General features: G+C 39.4%; 4 protein-coding genes and 1 long non-coding RNA gene across 5 annotated transcripts; 3 read left to right on the forward strand and 2 right to left on the reverse strand.

Moving 5' to 3' along the window:
• Window positions 1-315: 315 nt before the first annotated feature.
• LOC148742654 (uncharacterized) lies at window positions 316-16,870 on the forward strand. Its single transcript, XR_016000384.1, has 2 exons — window positions 316-498; window positions 16,654-16,870. It is a non-coding gene; the product is annotated as an uncharacterized LOC148742654 (long non-coding RNA).
• LOC148742655 (uncharacterized) lies at window positions 1,836-3,387 on the forward strand. Its single transcript, XM_088757981.1, has 2 exons — window positions 1,836-2,062; window positions 2,162-3,387. Exons 1-2 carry the CDS (start codon window positions 1,952-1,954, stop codon window positions 3,224-3,226), a joined length of 1,176 nt encoding a protein of 391 aa, XP_088614107.1. The 5' UTR covers window positions 1,836-1,951; the 3' UTR covers window positions 3,227-3,387.
• LOC148742656 (uncharacterized) lies at window positions 6,274-13,654 on the forward strand. The gene is made up of 3 exons (XM_088757992.1): window positions 6,274-6,725; window positions 10,036-11,678; window positions 12,139-13,654. The coding sequence occupies exons 1-3, from the start codon at window positions 6,486-6,488 to the stop codon at window positions 12,803-12,805; spliced, it is 2,550 nt and encodes an 849-aa protein (XP_088614118.1). The 5' UTR covers window positions 6,274-6,485; the 3' UTR covers window positions 12,806-13,654.
• Window positions 7,256-9,441, reverse strand: LOC148742657 (uncharacterized). The gene is made up of 2 exons (XM_088757988.1): window positions 9,181-9,441; window positions 7,256-8,907 (listed from the first exon to the last, which is right to left on the reverse strand). The coding sequence occupies exons 1-2, from the start codon at window positions 9,289-9,291 to the stop codon at window positions 8,389-8,391; spliced, it is 630 nt and encodes a 209-aa protein (XP_088614114.1). The 5' UTR covers window positions 9,292-9,441; the 3' UTR covers window positions 7,256-8,388.
• LOC148742658 (uncharacterized) lies at window positions 13,495-14,942 on the reverse strand. The gene is made up of 2 exons (XM_088757979.1): window positions 14,820-14,942; window positions 13,495-14,720 (listed from the first exon to the last, which is right to left on the reverse strand). Exons 1-2 carry the CDS (start codon window positions 14,928-14,930, stop codon window positions 13,656-13,658), a joined length of 1,176 nt encoding a protein of 391 aa, XP_088614105.1. The 5' UTR covers window positions 14,931-14,942; the 3' UTR covers window positions 13,495-13,655.
• Window positions 16,871-17,394: the final 524 nt, after the last annotated feature.

Genomic DNA, 17,394 nt, shown 5'->3' on the forward strand with positions numbered 1-17,394 from the left:
GAACGAAAGATATTAAAACAGCCCGTTAGAAGTGCCAAAAATATTTTAAGTTGTCGATGAGGATTCTGTCTACTGATAACCGACGGCATCAATGAGCTCTGTTGCTCTGTTTTTTCCTTTGCATGTTGTTTGTTAAGGTCAGTGTCACAAGTTCTACAGACAAATTATAGAGCGCAGTAAAGCAGTACCCTTGGTATCATTTATTACTCTGGAAAGTTGATCGATTCTGAACACTCTGAGCTTGGGCAACCGAAACAGACAGAACTGCCCCTATGACTGTTTATTGTAATATATTGATAATACTTTCACAGAGGATGAAAAACAGTTGTATTCCCTCTTGAACATGTGTAAATCAACTCAACATGTGTTGCTGAAACAGGCAAAGCAGGAAATAGCCATGGGGAAATGTAAGAACAAAGTGGACTGTATGACTGAAGAAATGGAAACGTTACAGAAAATTACGACAGAAGATGCTAGGCCTAAACAAGCGAGTAGCAGGTTGGTGTGAGCTAATGAGCCACTATTAAAGTCAATAACTTTTCTGCTTAATTAGACACATATCACTGATCTATATATACAAAAAAGAACTAAACCTCGCAGGGCTTTTTTCATGCTTAATTGGTTATATCAACTAATTTGAAATAGTAAATTGGCCACCGTAACGAATGAAAAAGCTGACGTTTCGAGCGTTACCCTTTCGTCAGAGCGAATGGAGGAATTGTGGGTTGTATGTGGTTTTATATGCAGAAAGCGCAGCAACGCCATTTGTGGGAACATGGCAACGAGAAAAACACGAATAAATTAGTGGAATGAAAAGCGTTCGTTGATACCTGTGGGATTAAGAGTGTCGATTTGAAAGATTAACTTTTGTTCAAGAGTTTTGCTGTTTTCCGTGTTGCGTAAATGTAAGGAAAGACCGCAGATAGCCATATGTTGTTTGGAATGATTAGGTAAATTAAAGTGTCTAGCGACTGGTTTAGATGCGTCCTTGTCATTCCTTTCCACGACGCGAAGGTGTTCTCGGAATCGGTCAGCTAGTCGTCTTCCTGTTTCGACGATGTACAACTTTTTGCAATAAGTGCAAGTTATGCAATAGATAACGTTGGCGGAGGTGCACTTGAAGTGATCGGAGATCTTAATGGATCGCATGGGTCCCGATATTTTCTCAGCGTTGTGAATGAAGGGACAAGGTTTGCATCGTGCGCGAGCGCATTTAAAAGTGCCGGGTTGGTCATTAGTTTGGAATGAACTTCTGACCAAAAAATTGCCTATGTTTTTGTCGCGTTTGAATGAAATAAGTGGAGGTTGCGAAAAGATAGTGCCAGTCTCTTGAAGTAATTTAATTTTTTGAAGAAAATCTCTAACATTTGCCAGATCGACAGTAGCATCTGAACAGGCTCTTAAGTCGAAGACGGTACGAAAAGGAAAGCGGGAGGAAAAACAGCGATGACGGGGAATGGGTAAGGAAGAGGGCGCTCCCCCTTCCTTACCACTCCCTTACAAGCTACTTCATTCGGAGTTAATTCCAACTGCCGTTAGGGGACTGTTGACAAGCTCTATCGACAGTCAGGCACGTGTGGTTAATGAGGTTTTTTATTAGCGTAGTCATCTGCCAAAAGATTTTACATGGATTACATAAAGCACTACCCACGCTCCTGCTACCTCGCTAGTCATTTTCTTTTTAATTTCTATGATTACTAAACTTTGTTTCTATAGGAAAATTAACGTGAAATAAGAAATCCGGCTTTTTCTGATAGAGAGGCTACAGTGTAAACTCCTCCAACAAAAATGAAATATATGTTTACGTTCCGTAAGTATTTGAATGATAACATAGTTAATTGAGGGGACTGGTTATGAAGCTCGGCGAAGAACAAAGGAGAGAACAAAGGCGCCTGAGTTTATGTTGCTTTAGCCCGTCACGTGACATTGACCGTGCACATTCCAAAACAACATGGCGGACGTGAACGATCTCTTTTTATTCGGAGACGATTTCGATGCCATTATTGATATACTAGAGGCTGAAGAAGTTGTGCAAGAGCAATTTAGTGAAGCAGTAAATGAGGTAAGATATAACAGTGTTTGATAATTCTTTATAAGGGCAACTTTGGACTTATAAAGCGGGTCAGTTCTAATCTCGAAATATATGTGCTTTCGTGAATAGGTCCAAAACAGCCGACTAATCTGCGACCTTTGCAAGAAAACGTACAAGAGCAAGGGAGGTCTGAAAAGGCACACATCCCTAAAGCACCAAGAAGACTCTGCGAGACAGGATGAAGAGAAAAGCGAGACTTTTACGGCTGAAATCTTGGCAAATATGGTCGACGAAGTGAAGCTCAAACTCGCTGATAACAAGGTTTTCCCAAAAGGCTTAAGGGACGAGCTTAGATCGTATGTTTTTGTAAAACTTGGGGAACAAACATTGGAATTCTGTGAACTCCGAAAGACTTATGAAGGTTTAGTTAAAAATGGAGATGCTGAAAAGTTCTACACAAAGTTCTACTCAGCTGTGCCACTGAATGCCATGAAGTATTTCGAGGGATTGTCACGAAATGCAGCTACACTGCTATCTACCAAAGTTGCTGATCGTATGTTATCATACAGTAAAGAGAAGGCTGCTACGAGTACTCCTAATTTAGAAGCTACAAATGTTCCATTATTAGAGCAAGAAATGGCTGGGCTGCAATACCTTGGAGGTTATGTGCTTCATAAGTTACATAACAAGCATGTCAATTCAAAGATCTCTAAATCAGCAGAAAGTGAACAAGCGATTTCTTTACTGAAGGCTGGGAAATGTAAAGATGAGGCTGAAAATGTTAAAGACACTCAGAAACTCATTAACTGTTTGAATCGTGGGGGTTTGTGGAGTATCACAAAAAGTGCTCAAACAATATTTTTAAGAACAGAAAACTATTTTAGGGCTGCCACAGCAAAGTCTGGCTTACAGAGTATTGACATCAACAGTATCATAATGAAGTCTATTAATGATGTTGCAACAGTTTCAGCATACAACACATTGGTGTCTGATTCTGAACTGGTTATCTGTAAGAATGTTGGCAAGGACGTATTACAAAATATTGTTAGCTTATTTGTGAGAGTACGTTCCTTTTCTTTTGCCAAAGATGTGATACAGAAACATAAAATGAAAGCAAAGCAAGTTAAGGCTAAAGCACTTCGCAAGGAAATCACGAGAGCCAGTAACGATTGTGGAAAAGAAAGACAACCTTAGATCAGTTTTAAAATTTTTGAATAATATTGAATTGTTAAAGTTGCTGTTATCTTACACGGCATGTGTTGAATGTAAATACCCTATCATGATGTATAACATAGTCAATAACTATGGACTGATCAAGCACCAAAATAATTTAATATGACAAACACAGGTTTCAAGCTTTGGATATTTTATTCTGAATCTTCAATAATATATATATATATATATATATTTAACAGTTATTACTGCTACCATATAATGCAACTGGCATGTTTGTTTCTTTAACAATTACAAAGAGGCATTGACCATTCAAGTTAAACAAACCACTGAATACTGCAAATTAAGACTGAATGCTAATGCAAGTATGAAAATGCAATATTTTTGAGGCAAAATTATTGTTTCAGGCTTAATAATATACCTGCAAAAATGTCTGCATGCTAATTGGCTTAGAGTATGTCAAATAATCCCAAACAGTGCAGAAAGTTGAAATTGAGTGCAGAAAGTTGAAATTAAATTTTTGTATGTATATTATTAACAAGTAATCGCATGTTTTTTTCGTGCAATTTGGAATAAATAAGCACTCGTAAATTTTTCAAAGTCTACAAATTGCACTCGCTCGTGCAATTTTGTTAGTTAAAAATTTACTTGCGCGTAGTTATTCAAAATTGCACTCAAAATCATGCGATTACCTATACATATTTATATATTTGTAAAGCATTTTGTGTCAATAGTAATGATATCTTGCATGGTTTTAGAAAAACTACATAATTACTGTTTACCCCTTTTGGGTAGAGGGTCATTAGAAATGTTATCCCATGCTCTGTTCTTATCTTTTCGACCGCGTGTATTCCCAGACTGGCATGAAATTGCTCACTGCATCCTGATTGTGTTATCATTGTAGCCAAACATTCTGATATCAGGATTGTCACTCCTTCTGCCCAGCTTTCTTTGGTTGCCAAAATACTCCTCTGCAGGATCCTGGCAGAACCTTTCAGTTAGCACAAAGTCCATGCCTTCGTTCAACAGAAACCTTGTTGCTTCAACAACTGAATGGGTGGTTATCTTAAGGCCTTCGTGCGTCTGCCATGATAAGAACATCCTGCTTCTTGCATTCTGTGTGAAGTTCCCCGGTCTGTCTTTTGTGCTCACCTTCCAGGCACTTAGATAATCAAGGAAATCTCCCTCAAGCCACAGAAATCTTGGGTCATCAATGGATGTGTATGGTGCAAGGAGTGGCTTTCTCTTTCTCAGATGCTCGGTAGTACTGCGAACATTAAGGCAATCGAAGAATTGATCCATCATCTTACACAATCTTGCAGTCGCCGCTGTATCAGGGGTGCTGTAGGCCGTCATCACTGCTGCCACTGTTGCGCTTAGAACCTGAGCAGCCAAATTGACTCGCATGCAAGAGTAGGAGCTGAGTTTGATGTGCTCGTAGGTGATCTTGGGTAAAAGCTTCAACCCATTCTCTGCATCTTGGTAGTACAGTTGTGCTATGTGCTGCCATAAAACATATAGGCCATCATTCCACATATACCTAGGGAAACCAAATAAATAGCAATCAGTCAAAAAGTGACATAAAAATTATTTTATATCTTACAAAATAATATATGCTTTAATAAAAATAAAATAATAAATATAAAAAATAGAGTAGAAAAATATATGTGAATTTTCTGACTCATCTTTTTCAGAGCATCTGAGAATTTTTAGTGTTATATATACAGTCAAACCCCTATTAAGCGGCCACCCCCTGTTAAGCGGCCAGTTATCAAAGTCCCAAATTTGTTGTCAGTATAATACTGTAAATGAAACCCCTATTAAGCGGCCAACCCTATTAAGCAGCCACTTGACAGGTCCCCGAAGGTGGCCGCTTAATAGGGGTTCGACTGTATTTTCATTCAAATTCAAATGTAGCTGGAATGGAATGTTGGCACATTAATAACAATGGATGACATCAGCATGAACAGCCCTTTAAGTCATGATATTATTATAATTACCTAGAACATTTTCCAGAACCAGAATGGTGTAGACAATTTCTTGTGGTCTTCATGAGATGAGGAGCATCTGAGAAGAAATAGATGTATCTGTGCGGAGCATACAAGTTGGTCGTACGGTAGCAAACATCTTTCCCAGCATTGCCATCCAGATCTTCATGCATTCTATAGAACCTTCTGTTAGGAGATGCGCCATCAGAAGTTGTGCCAATCACCCACAGGTTACATGTCATCTCCAGTATGCCTACAGCTTCCCAGAAGAGTGGCATCAACTGGTCAGCTGTAACACCATTAGTAGCAAAGTATGCAAGGTTAAACTTCAACTGTGTGCAGACCCCTCTGATGAGGAAAGCCAGAGCATATGTTGCAAGCTCATCAACTTTCTTTAAAAATCCAAAGTTAACATCTGGGTCGCCAAGGTCAACATAACCGATGAGTTCTCCTGTAACTTTGTCGAACACTAGATTGGACATGACCTTCATTTCGTCAAATAACAACACAACATACCGCTGAACATCAAAGTAGGAGTCTGTCTGGCCTTTCAGCTCCTCGATCACATTCTCATTAAATCCCCTTGTAGGTCTGATACAGTTGCGGTAGTCCTTGAGGGTACGCTGGCTCGGTAGAACGAGGATTTTACTTCTGCGTAGTTCTTCGTAGCAGGATGGCGACTTTGCAGCAAGAGATAAACAGTAGCGGATTATCATCAGATGATACCTCACACCAGTAGGGCTGCTCGAAAACAATTTCTTCTGTTGTTGCCAAAAGAGATTCATAAAAGGAGTAACATCTGATTTCCCAAGAATAGTGGCAAAATCATCACTCAACTCAGGGTCAACCTCTACACTTGATTTAGTAAGTTCAGTTCTCATTTCGTCCAGTTGCCGTTCAAGATCTGCACATCTTAGCCTCTGATTCTGCAGGGTCAGTTTAATACGCTCTGGTGCAGTTTTCGACACTGGAGCCTTGATGTGTGCAGGTTCTGCTAGCTTTTGTTGCTTTGCTTTCTTTGATAGGTCACTAGCATGGAGATATTGCGAACAGCTGCTGCAATACTGCTCATCAGCATGACCATAGTTAATCGAGGGGACTGGTTAGGAAGGCCGGCGAACTTCAAAGGGGTAGGTTATTGTTCAACTTTTTGGTGCGTGACGTCACGACTACCGTGCATCACAATACAATGCAGCGTTGTTCGAAAATGGTTGATAGAGAAATGTTTTGACTTTAAATTATTTTTATTACTGTTTGCTTGACTGAAAATGCATAGATTTTAACTAAAAAACATGCCTGGAGATAACTGTTCCGTAGTTGGCTGTGGAACTTGCCGTAAAACCAAGGGAATTGGAATATGGAAGCTTCCAGCACCTCGGAACGAAGCATATCGCAAATGGCGCGAAGATTGGCTCTATGAGCTCAAGAAATACAGAGTTACGGACAGTAACTTCCAACGAAAGATCGAAAATGACAAAGTATTTACTTGTGAAAAGCATTTTCATGAAAATGACATCGAAATAAGTGTGTGTGTATAATTCCAGCGATTTCGCGGTGTGCTTATTAGTAAACGGCCCGCCAAAACATGCGAAATCTACTATGTAACTCAGTTGAATTCTTGATAAAAACGTTAACATATATCTTAAACTTTATCTCTCAGCCGTATCAGAGAAAATGACAAAGAAAAGGCCGAAGTTTGGAGAAGAAAAATTTGAGAGAATATGACACCTCAGTTTGCATTGAGAAGGAAGTTGCCACAGAAAACTTTGTCGTGCCTTGGACAACTGTTCTCCTTCCCAATGAGACCTTTCAAAAAGACACTTTTAATTCCCCTCAAACTGAATTTCCTCCCTCCCCCCCACAGAAGAGCTTTCAAAAACAACCACCAACTCCCAGGCCTTTGAGATCAATTGTAAAGGAAGACTTCGAAGTTTCTGATATTTTGACCGAAAAGAGACATTGCTATAAAAGCTTCCATGAATTCTGTAAAAGAGCCCAGTCATTGAAGATTATACAAGAGTGGTGTACTCAGGCCAAAGAAGACAGAATGGTGTTCAGAAAGTGAAATGAGTCCTCTGTTTGCTTACCACAACTGGAGTTGGTGGTCGATGACAGTCTTGGGTTCACCATTTTAGTTTATGGTTGGTTACTACCAGATGACCACATACTTTATACGAAGTATTATAGATCAATGAGAAATGTTACCTTGAATGAATTGGCCAGAAAACTAACAGAGTCCTTCATTATTTGTCCTGGGATTGAACAACCAGAACTGAACTCAAATATTATTCACCATGTTATCAACTGCAACATTGTCTTGTAAATGACTTGAATATTGATTCACAGATGTTTGCAAACCACTTTATATATATATATATATAATTATATAATATTGTATACAACTTGTTGTCATCTAGATAGGGCTGACTTCTAAGTTAGAATTTTAGTGTTCTATAGAAGCTAAAGTAAACCAGAACATTGACATTAATAAATACATTGATTGCTTCAAAGGTGTTTGCAAACCACCTCATACATTTTAAGTATACATAATTTGTTGACATCTAGATGACTGACTTCTGCTAACATAAACCAGAACATTGACCCTATAAATAAAATTGCCATTTGATGCATTTTATGCTGTCTTTGATTCTAGGGTTCTCTATCATCCTTTCCTCCACTTGCCCTTTTAATTTCCTTTCTCAGGGACTTAGCTTTCACCTGCTTCTGTTTGATCTTGTGCTTCTGAATTACATCTCTTGCAAATGAAAATGAGCGTACACGAAAGTATAAGGTGATAATACTGTGCAGCATATCTTTACTAATTCTGCTATCAATCTCCAGTGAGGATTCAGATACAATTTCATTGAAGAAAGCAACTACATCTGTATCTTTGCAACATTTCTCAATTACAGCTTCAATGTTGATAGATCTATGGTCAGTTTTACAATTGTTTCTAAAATGATGTTTTGCCCTCAAAAATATTTTCTGGGCTTTTTTCGTTGGATTCCACAGCCCTCCACGGCTTAAGGAAGAGATAAGTTTCTGCGATTCAGTGATAGTCTTTGATTCTTCTTTGCATGCATTTAATAAAGATGTAGCCTGTTGACTTTCTGTTGATTTCCAATTCTTAGATGCTCTGTGTTTATTGTGCAGATTTTGCAAGACATAGCCTCCTAGATATTGTAGACCAGCAATCTATTTTTCCTTTAAAGCCTTTTCAACTTCGTTATCATTTACAGGAGAAAGAGATTCTTTGTAGTAGGCCAGGAGTCGATCAGCAAGTTTAGTTGATAACAATGTTGCTGAATTACTGGACAGACTCGGGAAGTATTTTGTAGCATGTAATGATATGGTCGCGTAATACTTGGAGTAAAACTTGTCAGCGTTTCCATTCTTCGTAAAGCCATCAAAAATAGTCCGTATCTCTTCAAACTCTTTCGATCCTTCGCAAATGTTAAACTGGAATGATGATATTTCATCTCGCATTGCTTTTGTAAACACTTTTCTTTTGCTTATTGTCGTTTTCACGTTGTTCACCAGATCGTTCAAAACGTCGCTTGTAAATGCTATTCTTTGCCTTGATTTTTCCTCTTGTACATCTTTTTCGGGATCTTGGTTGTTATCTTTGTGTTTAATAGTCGTGTGTCTGCTTAGACCTCGTTTACTTTTACAAACTTTTTGACATATACTGCAAGCTACGTCTTGCCTTTGGACCTAGAATGTAAGGAACATTTAGTTGATCAAACTTGATAAAATCGCCAACAGTTTGAAATCAGTTTATACCAATATTGCTACTATAACTCTTCTTAAACCCTTAGCGATTCTAAAAGAATCCAAAAGAAATCTAATTTTTCTTCTGGAGCTCTGGAAACAGATACACAATACCGAACACTGATCGATCTCAAGCCAACTACACTGAGCTTTTTCTAGCCACAAACCGCGAATAAAATGACTGAATAGGACTAACTTTTAGCTTTTAACACGCACCTCCTGTACAGCTTCATGAAACTGTTCTTCCAAATTCTCATCTTCTTCTAAAACTGCCATAATAGCATCGAAATCTTCTTCGAATGTAAAGTCTTCGATGCCAGACGCCATGTTTGTTTACTGTGACAACGATAGCGATGCACGGTACTCGTGACGTATCATGACGTAACGGTGCAATTCAACCTAAAATCGTAAACAATAAGCCGGTCCTTTGAAGTTCGCCGGCCTTCCTAACCAGTCCCCTCGATTAACTATGGCATGACACAGAACAGAACAACCACGAGACCTCCAGTATTGCTTGCTTGGAAACGAATCCAAGTTGTTGTCTTCTCTGTCAATGGACAAGGGATCCACAACCCTGGGAATTATATGGGGCAACACATTTCCAGTAAATACATTCGTCTCTACTCCAGGGCAAATCAAACAACGTTCCACATGTTTCACAAGGTCCGATGCTGTAATGTTGTTTATGGACCTAAAGTTTTTAGTGTAAAGTTCATGGTCTTCAGGTAGTAGCCATCCGTAAACAAGAATAGTAAAACCGAGGCTGTCATCGATTACTATTTCGAGCTCTGGAATCTGTAACGAAGGCAGAATTTTCTTTAAGACAATCCTGTCCTCGAGTTCTTGTTGAGTCCACTCACTGAGAGTTTTGAGGGACTTGACACGTTTACACAGGTCTCTAAAATTCTTGTAGTATCTGGAACAACTAGTAGTCTCCTCGACAGTCACTACAACTTTTGGCGGCCTTCGAGTCGTCTTGTCCGTTTCGTGGCTTCTCTTTGGCATGTTCCGAACAGGTAGAGCCCCAAACATTGGTCGCTTGCCTGTGCGCGTGTTCTCGAACGGTGAAAGCTTAAAGTAAAGAAGAAACCAATGTTTGGGGCTCTACCTGTTCGGAACATGCCAAAGAGAAGCCACGAAACGGACAAGACGACTCGAAGGCCGCCAAAAGTTGTAGTGACTGTCGAGGAGACTACTAGTTGTTCCAGATACTACAAGAATTTTAGAGACCTGTGTAAACGTGTCAAGTCCCTCAAAACTCTCAGTGAGTGGACTCAACAAGAACTCGAGGACAGGATTGTCTTAAAGAAAATTCTGCCTTCGTTACAGATTCCAGAGCTCGAAATAGTAATCGATGACAGCCTCGGTTTTACTATTCTTGTTTACGGATGGCTACTACCTGAAGACCATGAACTTTACACTAAAAACTTTAGGTCCATAAACAACATTACAGCATCGGACCTTGTGAAACATGTGGAACGTTGTTTGATTTGCCCTGGAGTAGAGACGAATGTATTTACTGGAAATGTGTTGCCCCATATAATTCCCAGGGTTGTGGATCCCTTGTCCATTGACAAAGAAGACAACAACTTGGATTCGTTTCCAAGCAAGCAATACTGGAGGTCTCGTGGTTGTTCTGTTCTGTGTCATGCTGATGAGCAGTATTGCAGCAGCTGTTCGCAATATCTCCATGCTAGTGACCTATCAAAGAAAGCAAAGCAACAAAAGCTAGCAGAACCTGCACACATCAAGGCTCCAGTGTCGAAAACTGCACCAGAGCGTATTAAACTGACCCTGCAGAATCAGAGGCTAAGATGTGCAGATCTTGAACGGCAACTGGACGAAATGAGAACTGAACTTACTAAATCAAGTGTAGAGGTTGACCCTGAGTTGAGTGATGATTTTGCCACTATTCTTGGGAAATCAGATGTTACTCCTTTTATGAATCTCTTTTGGCAACAACAGAAGAAATTGTTTTCGAGCAGCCCTACTGGTGTGAGGTATCATCTGATGATAATCCGCTACTGTTTATCTCTTGCTGCAAAGTCGCCATCCTGCTACGAAGAACTACGCAGAAGTAAAATCCTCGTTCTACCGAGCCAGCGTACCCTCAAGGACTACCGCAACTGTATCAGACCTACAAGGGGATTTAATGAGAATGTGATCGAGGAGCTGAAAGGCCAGACAGACTCCTACTTTGATGTTCAGCGGTATGTTGTGTTGTTATTTGACGAAATGAAGGTCATGTCCAATCTAGTGTTCGACAAAGTTACAGGAGAACTCATCGGTTATGTTGACCTTGGCGACCCAGATGTTAACTTTGGATTTTTAAAGAAAGTTGATGAGCTTGCAACATATGCTCTGGCTTTCCTCATCAGAGGGGTCTGCACACAGTTGAAGTTTAACCTTGCATACTTTGCTACTAATGGTGTTACAGCTGACCAGTTGATGCCACTCTTCTGGGAAGCTGTAGGCATACTGGAGATGACATGTAACCTGTGGGTGATTGGCACAACTTCTGATGGCGCATCTCCTAACAGAAGGTTCTATAGAATGCATGAAGATCTGGATGGCAATGCTGGGAAAGATGTTTGCTACCGTACGACCAACTTGTATGCTCCGCACAGATACATCTATTTCTTCTCAGATGCTCCTCATCTCATGAAGACCACAAGAAATTGTCTACACCATTCTGGTTCTGGAAAATGTTCTAGGTAATTATAATAATATCATGACTTAAAGGGCTGTTCATGCTGATGTCATCCATTGTTATTAATGTGCCAACATTCCATTCCAGCTACATTTGAATTTGAATGAAAATACAGTCGAACCCCTATTAAGCGGCCACCTTCGGGGACCTGTCAAGTGGCTGCTTAATAGGGTTGGCCGCTTAATAGGGGTTTCATTTACAGTATTATACTGACAACAAATTTGGGACTTTGATAACTGGCCGCTTAACAGGGGGTGGCCGCTTAATAGGGGTTTGACTGTATATATAACACTAAAAATTCTCAGATGCTCTGAAAAAGATGAGTCAGAAAATTCACATATATTTTTCTACTCTATTTTTTATATTTATTATTTTATTTTTATTAAAGCATATATTATTTTGTAAGATATAAAATAATTTTTATGTCACTTTTTGACTGATTGCTATTTATTTGGTTTCCCTAGGTATATGTGGAATGATGGCCTATATGTTTTATGGCAGCACATAGCACAACTGTACTACCAAGATGCAGAGAATGGGTTGAAGCTTTTACCCAAGATCACCTACGAGCACATCAAACTCAGCTCCTACTCTTGCATGCGAGTCAATTTGGCTGCTCAGGTTCTAAGCGCAACAGTGGCAGCAGTGATGACGGCCTACAGCACCCCTGATACAGCGGCGACTGCAAGATTGTGTAAGATGATGGATCAATTCTTCGATTGCCTTAATGTTCGCAGTACTACCGAGCATCTGAGAAAGAGAAAGCCACTCCTTGCACCATACACATCCATTGATGACCCAAGATTTCTGTGGCTTGAGGGAGATTTCCTTGATTATCTAAGTGCCTGGAAGGTGAGCACAAAAGACAGACCGGGGAACTTCACACAGAATGCAAGAAGCAGGATGTTCTTATCATGGCAGACGCACGAAGGCCTTAAGATAACCACCCATTCAGTTGTTGAAGCAACAAGGTTTCTGTTGAACGAAGGCATGGACTTTGTGCTAACTGAAAGGTTCTGCCAGGATCCTGCAGAGGAGTATTTTGGCAACCAAAGAAAGCTGGGCAGAAGGAGTGACAATCCTGATATCAGAATGTTTGGCTACAATGATAACACAATCAGGATGCAGTGAGCAATTTCATGCCAGTCTGGGAATACACGCGGTCGAAAAGATAAGAACAGAGCATGGGATAACATTTCTAATGACCCTCTACCCAAAAGGGGTAAACAGTAATTATGTAGTTTTTCTAAAACCATGCAAGATATCATTACTATTGACACAAAATGCTTTACAAATATATAAATATGTATAGGTAATCGCATGATTTTGAGTGCAATTTTGAATAACTACGCGCAAGTAAATTTTTAACTAACAAAATTGCACGAGCGAGTGCAATTTGTAGACTTTGAAAAATTTACGAGTGCTTATTTATTCCAAATTGCACGAAAAAAACATGCGATTACTTGTTAATAATATACATACAAAAATTTAATTTCAACTTTCTGCACTCAATTTCAACTTTCTGCACTGTTTGGGATTATTTGACATGCTCTAAGCCAATTAGCATGCAGACATTTTTGCAGGTATATTATTAAGCCTGAAACAATAATTTTGCCTCAAAAATATTGCATTTTCATACTTGCATTAGCATTCAGTCTTAATTTGCAGTATTCAGTGGTTTGTTTAACTTGAATGGTCAATGCCTCTTTGTAATTGTTAAAGAAACAAACATGCCAGTTGCATTATATGGTAGCAGTAATAACTGTTAAATATATATATATATATATATTATTGAAGTTTCAGAATAAAATATCCAAAGCTTGAAACCTGTGTTTGTCATATTAAATTATTTTGGTGCTTGATCAGTCCATAGTTATTGACTATGTTATACATCATGATAGGGTATTTACATTCAACACATGCCGTGTAAGATAACAGCAACTTTAACAATTCAATATTATTCAAAAATTTTAAAACTGATCTAAGGTTGTCTTTCTTTTCCACAATCGTTACTGGCTCTCGTGATTTCCTTGCGAAGTGCTTTAGCCTTAACTTGCTTTGCTTTCATTTTATGTTTCTGTATCACATCTTTGGCAAAAGAAAAGGAACGTACTCTCACAAATAAGCTAACAATATTTTGTAATACGTCCTTGCCAACATTCTTACAGATGACCAGTTCAGAATCAGACACCAATGTGTTGTATGCTGAAACTGTTGCAACATCATTAATAGACTTCATTATGATACTGTTGATGTCAATACTCTGTAAGCCAGACTTTGCTGTGGCAGCCCTAAAATAGTTTTCTGTTCTTAAAAATATTGTTTGAGCACTTTTTGTGATACTCCACAAACCCCCACGATTCAAACAGTTAATGAGTTTCTGAGTGTCTTTAACATTTTCAGCCTCATCTTTACATTTCCCAGCCTTCAGTAAAGAAATCGCTTGTTCACTTTCTGCTGATTTAGAGATCTTTGAATTGACATGCTTGTTATGTAACTTATGAAGCACATAACCTCCAAGGTATTGCAGCCCAGCCATTTCTTGCTCTAATAATGGAACATTTGTAGCTTCTAAATTAGGAGTACTCGTAGCAGCCTTCTCTTTACTGTATGATAACATACGATCAGCAACTTTGGTAGATAGCAGTGTAGCTGCATTTCGTGACAATCCCTCGAAATACTTCATGGCATTCAGTGGCACAGCTGAGTAGAACTTTGTGTAGAACTTTTCAGCATCTCCATTTTTAACTAAACCTTCATAAGTCTTTCGGAGTTCACAGAATTCCAATGTTTGTTCCCCAAGTTTTACAAAAACATACGATCTAAGCTCGTCCCTTAAGCCTTTTGGGAAAACCTTGTTATCAGCGAGTTTGAGCTTCACTTCGTCGACCATATTTGCCAAGATTTCAGCCGTAAAAGTCTCGCTTTTTTCTTCATCCTGTCTCGCAGAGTCTTCTTGGTGCTTTAGGGATGTGTGCCTTTTCAGACCTCCCTTGCTCTTGTACGTTTTCTTGCAAAGGTCGCAGATTAGTCGGCTGTTTTGGACCTATTCACGAAAGCACATATATTTCGAGATTAGAACTGACCCGCTTTATAAGTCCAAAGTTGCCCTTTTAAAGAATTATCAAACACTGTTATATCTTACCTCATTTACTGCTTCACTAAATTGCTCTTGCACAACTTCTTCAGCCTCTAGTATATCAATAATGGCATCGAAATCGTCTCCGAATAAAAAGAGATCGTTCACGTCCGCCATGTTGTTTTGGAATGTGCACGGTCAATGTCACGTGACGGGCTAAAGCAACATAAACTCAGGCGCCTTTGTTCTCTCCTTTGTTCTTCGCCGAGCTTCATAACCAGTCCCCTCAATTAACTATGATTAACTTTAAGCTTTCACCGTTCGAGAACACGCGCACAGGCAAGCGACGCCATCTTGAAAATGTGTGCACGGTCATTGTCACGTGACCTTTAAAAACGTAAACAAAGTCATAGTCCTTTGTTCTTCGCCGAGCTTCATAACCAGTCCCCTCAATTAACTATGATGACAATAAAGCCTTGGAAAAGTCTTGCATTTCAATCAAAACAATCAACAAAGTCATGGTGCGAAAAGGTCACAAAACTCAACTCAACTCCGAAAGAGAGTCCACGTCAATCCCAGTGTCAAGTTCAAGGTCTCTTAAACGTGACTTGTTAACTGATCAGGTCACGCTGTCGCGCACGAATATTCCAAAATACCAAGAAGGAGAGAAAGAGAAAACTGCCTCGAAATAAGTTCAAGATTGGATTTAATTTGTAGCTATAGTTAGCTGGTAGAGCGGAGCTCAAGATGACTGATCATGGGCTTAGCTCTATTGGTGGACTTTCGCTGAAGAAAACGACTAAAATCTCCCTGTCTCGAACGACCAAAAAACAGTAAAACGAAAAATGCGCTCACGAAGGTTGTTTTTTTGGGGGGGAGGCTGTTTTCAACCGAGACGGAGGTGATTTGTTTTACGACCCCATTTTCTTAAAAAAGACTGTAGGGAAAACTTGGCCTACAGAGGACATGCTACATTTTATCGCGCAATAGAACTAAAAGATGGCGTGATAAATTTTTCTTTATGGCGCGATTATTCAATTATTATATAGCTGGCAGCACCAGCGGCAAAAAAGACGCGAATCCTATGTTCTGATTGGCTACCCGAGCGGGCAGGGCAAGATGGGCCCATCTTACCCGCTCAGGACTGCCCGCTTTGATCCCGCGCAGGAGAAAAAGTGGGTGGGGCGGACTTTAGAGTTTGTAACTTTTTGACAGTGTTGGCGACGAGGTCGCTATAAGTAGCAGAAGAAACAATCAAAACAAAGTTAGAATTAAACGAGCCTCGTGGGCACACTGTGCCACAAACACAGTTGGCTTTCTTTCCCGGCTCTCGAAATAAACAAGTCATTATTTACTCTTAGTAATTTTCAAAGCGAAATATTTTTTCCATATACTGAATCCTTTATTGACCAAGCTTGTTCGGTCAAGATGGCTGGATATTATCCTCGTTCTTTTATTTCGTTTTTATGGACCTCAACCTCGTCTCAGTGCATAAAAACGCTGATTAAGAACTGGGCCAACATCCAGTCATCTTGACCTCAAGCGTGGTCAATAACACGTATCACAGGGTCGTCAGATGCCCATAAAGAATCGACCGCGCGATAATTTAGAATTTATCGCGCCATAGTTTTTCACATATCACGATATGATTTCGATTTCTCGCACGATTTTTTGCTTTTATCGAGCGATAAATGAGATTTATAGCGCGATAAAATTGAATTTAAAAAGTGGATAGCCTGTCGTCTATGGGCCACAGTATGTTTTTGCCTAGAGGAGAAGGAAGAAATAAAACGAGAATACTCGCCCCATCGACTTGCACGAGTACAGTAGAGTAGGAGATCAATATACATGCCACAGGGCTATTAAACTTGTGACTAATTTTTTTTTTTTTTTTCCTCAGGGCGCAAAGATGGTGTCTGGGAAATCGGCGTCGTTAATTTAGCAGTGGCTAAGAAGAAGGTTGAAAAACTGTTAATTCACATATTCATTTCAACAATAATTAAGAAACTCCTTCCTGGATTGCCCGAGCTATTCCTCTCAACTGAGGCCTTTGATCTATTGTCGGATTTTAAACCAAAAAGGTTTTGATTTATGAATAAATCAATATCATTACTTCACGATCTCTGGGTCGTCTTTTCATGTAACACCCTCATTCATTTGCGTATAACTTCTTTAACTTAATCTCTCTGGCTTATATGGTTTGATGCTCAATCTAAGACTACGTCACAGCATTGTCCAAAGAATAATTGCTTTCATATTGTCTTTCCGTGAATTGTTCGTGTTTGTGTTTGAGTTTGAAAATATGCGAAGAGGGGCCCTGTTCTGGAGTGAATTTTCTCTTCAGATTTCCTTTACCAGCACGGAGATATCGGCTGCATTGAAATTCCATCGCCCGGGTGCCACTGGCACCTTCAGTTAAGGGAAAAAAGTGTTTCAAAAACCATATCATTTTTATCTCAACCAGTACAAGGTACATCATTATGAAATAACAACATTGACTACGCTTTGTAAGTCCAAATATGATCTGCCTGAACATTTAGATGCTACAAATAACATTTTATTTGTTGACGCAAATAATAATCTTTTTTTTCTATGGTCAGAGTAGCAGCTGTTTGTGAACTACTCGATGTGGTTTTCGCGA

Source organism: Stylophora pistillata, chromosome 1 (genome assembly GCF_964205215.1).
Source record: "Stylophora pistillata chromosome 1, jaStyPist1.2, whole genome shotgun sequence".
NCBI lineage: Eukaryota > Metazoa > Cnidaria > Anthozoa > Scleractinia > Pocilloporidae > Stylophora > Stylophora pistillata.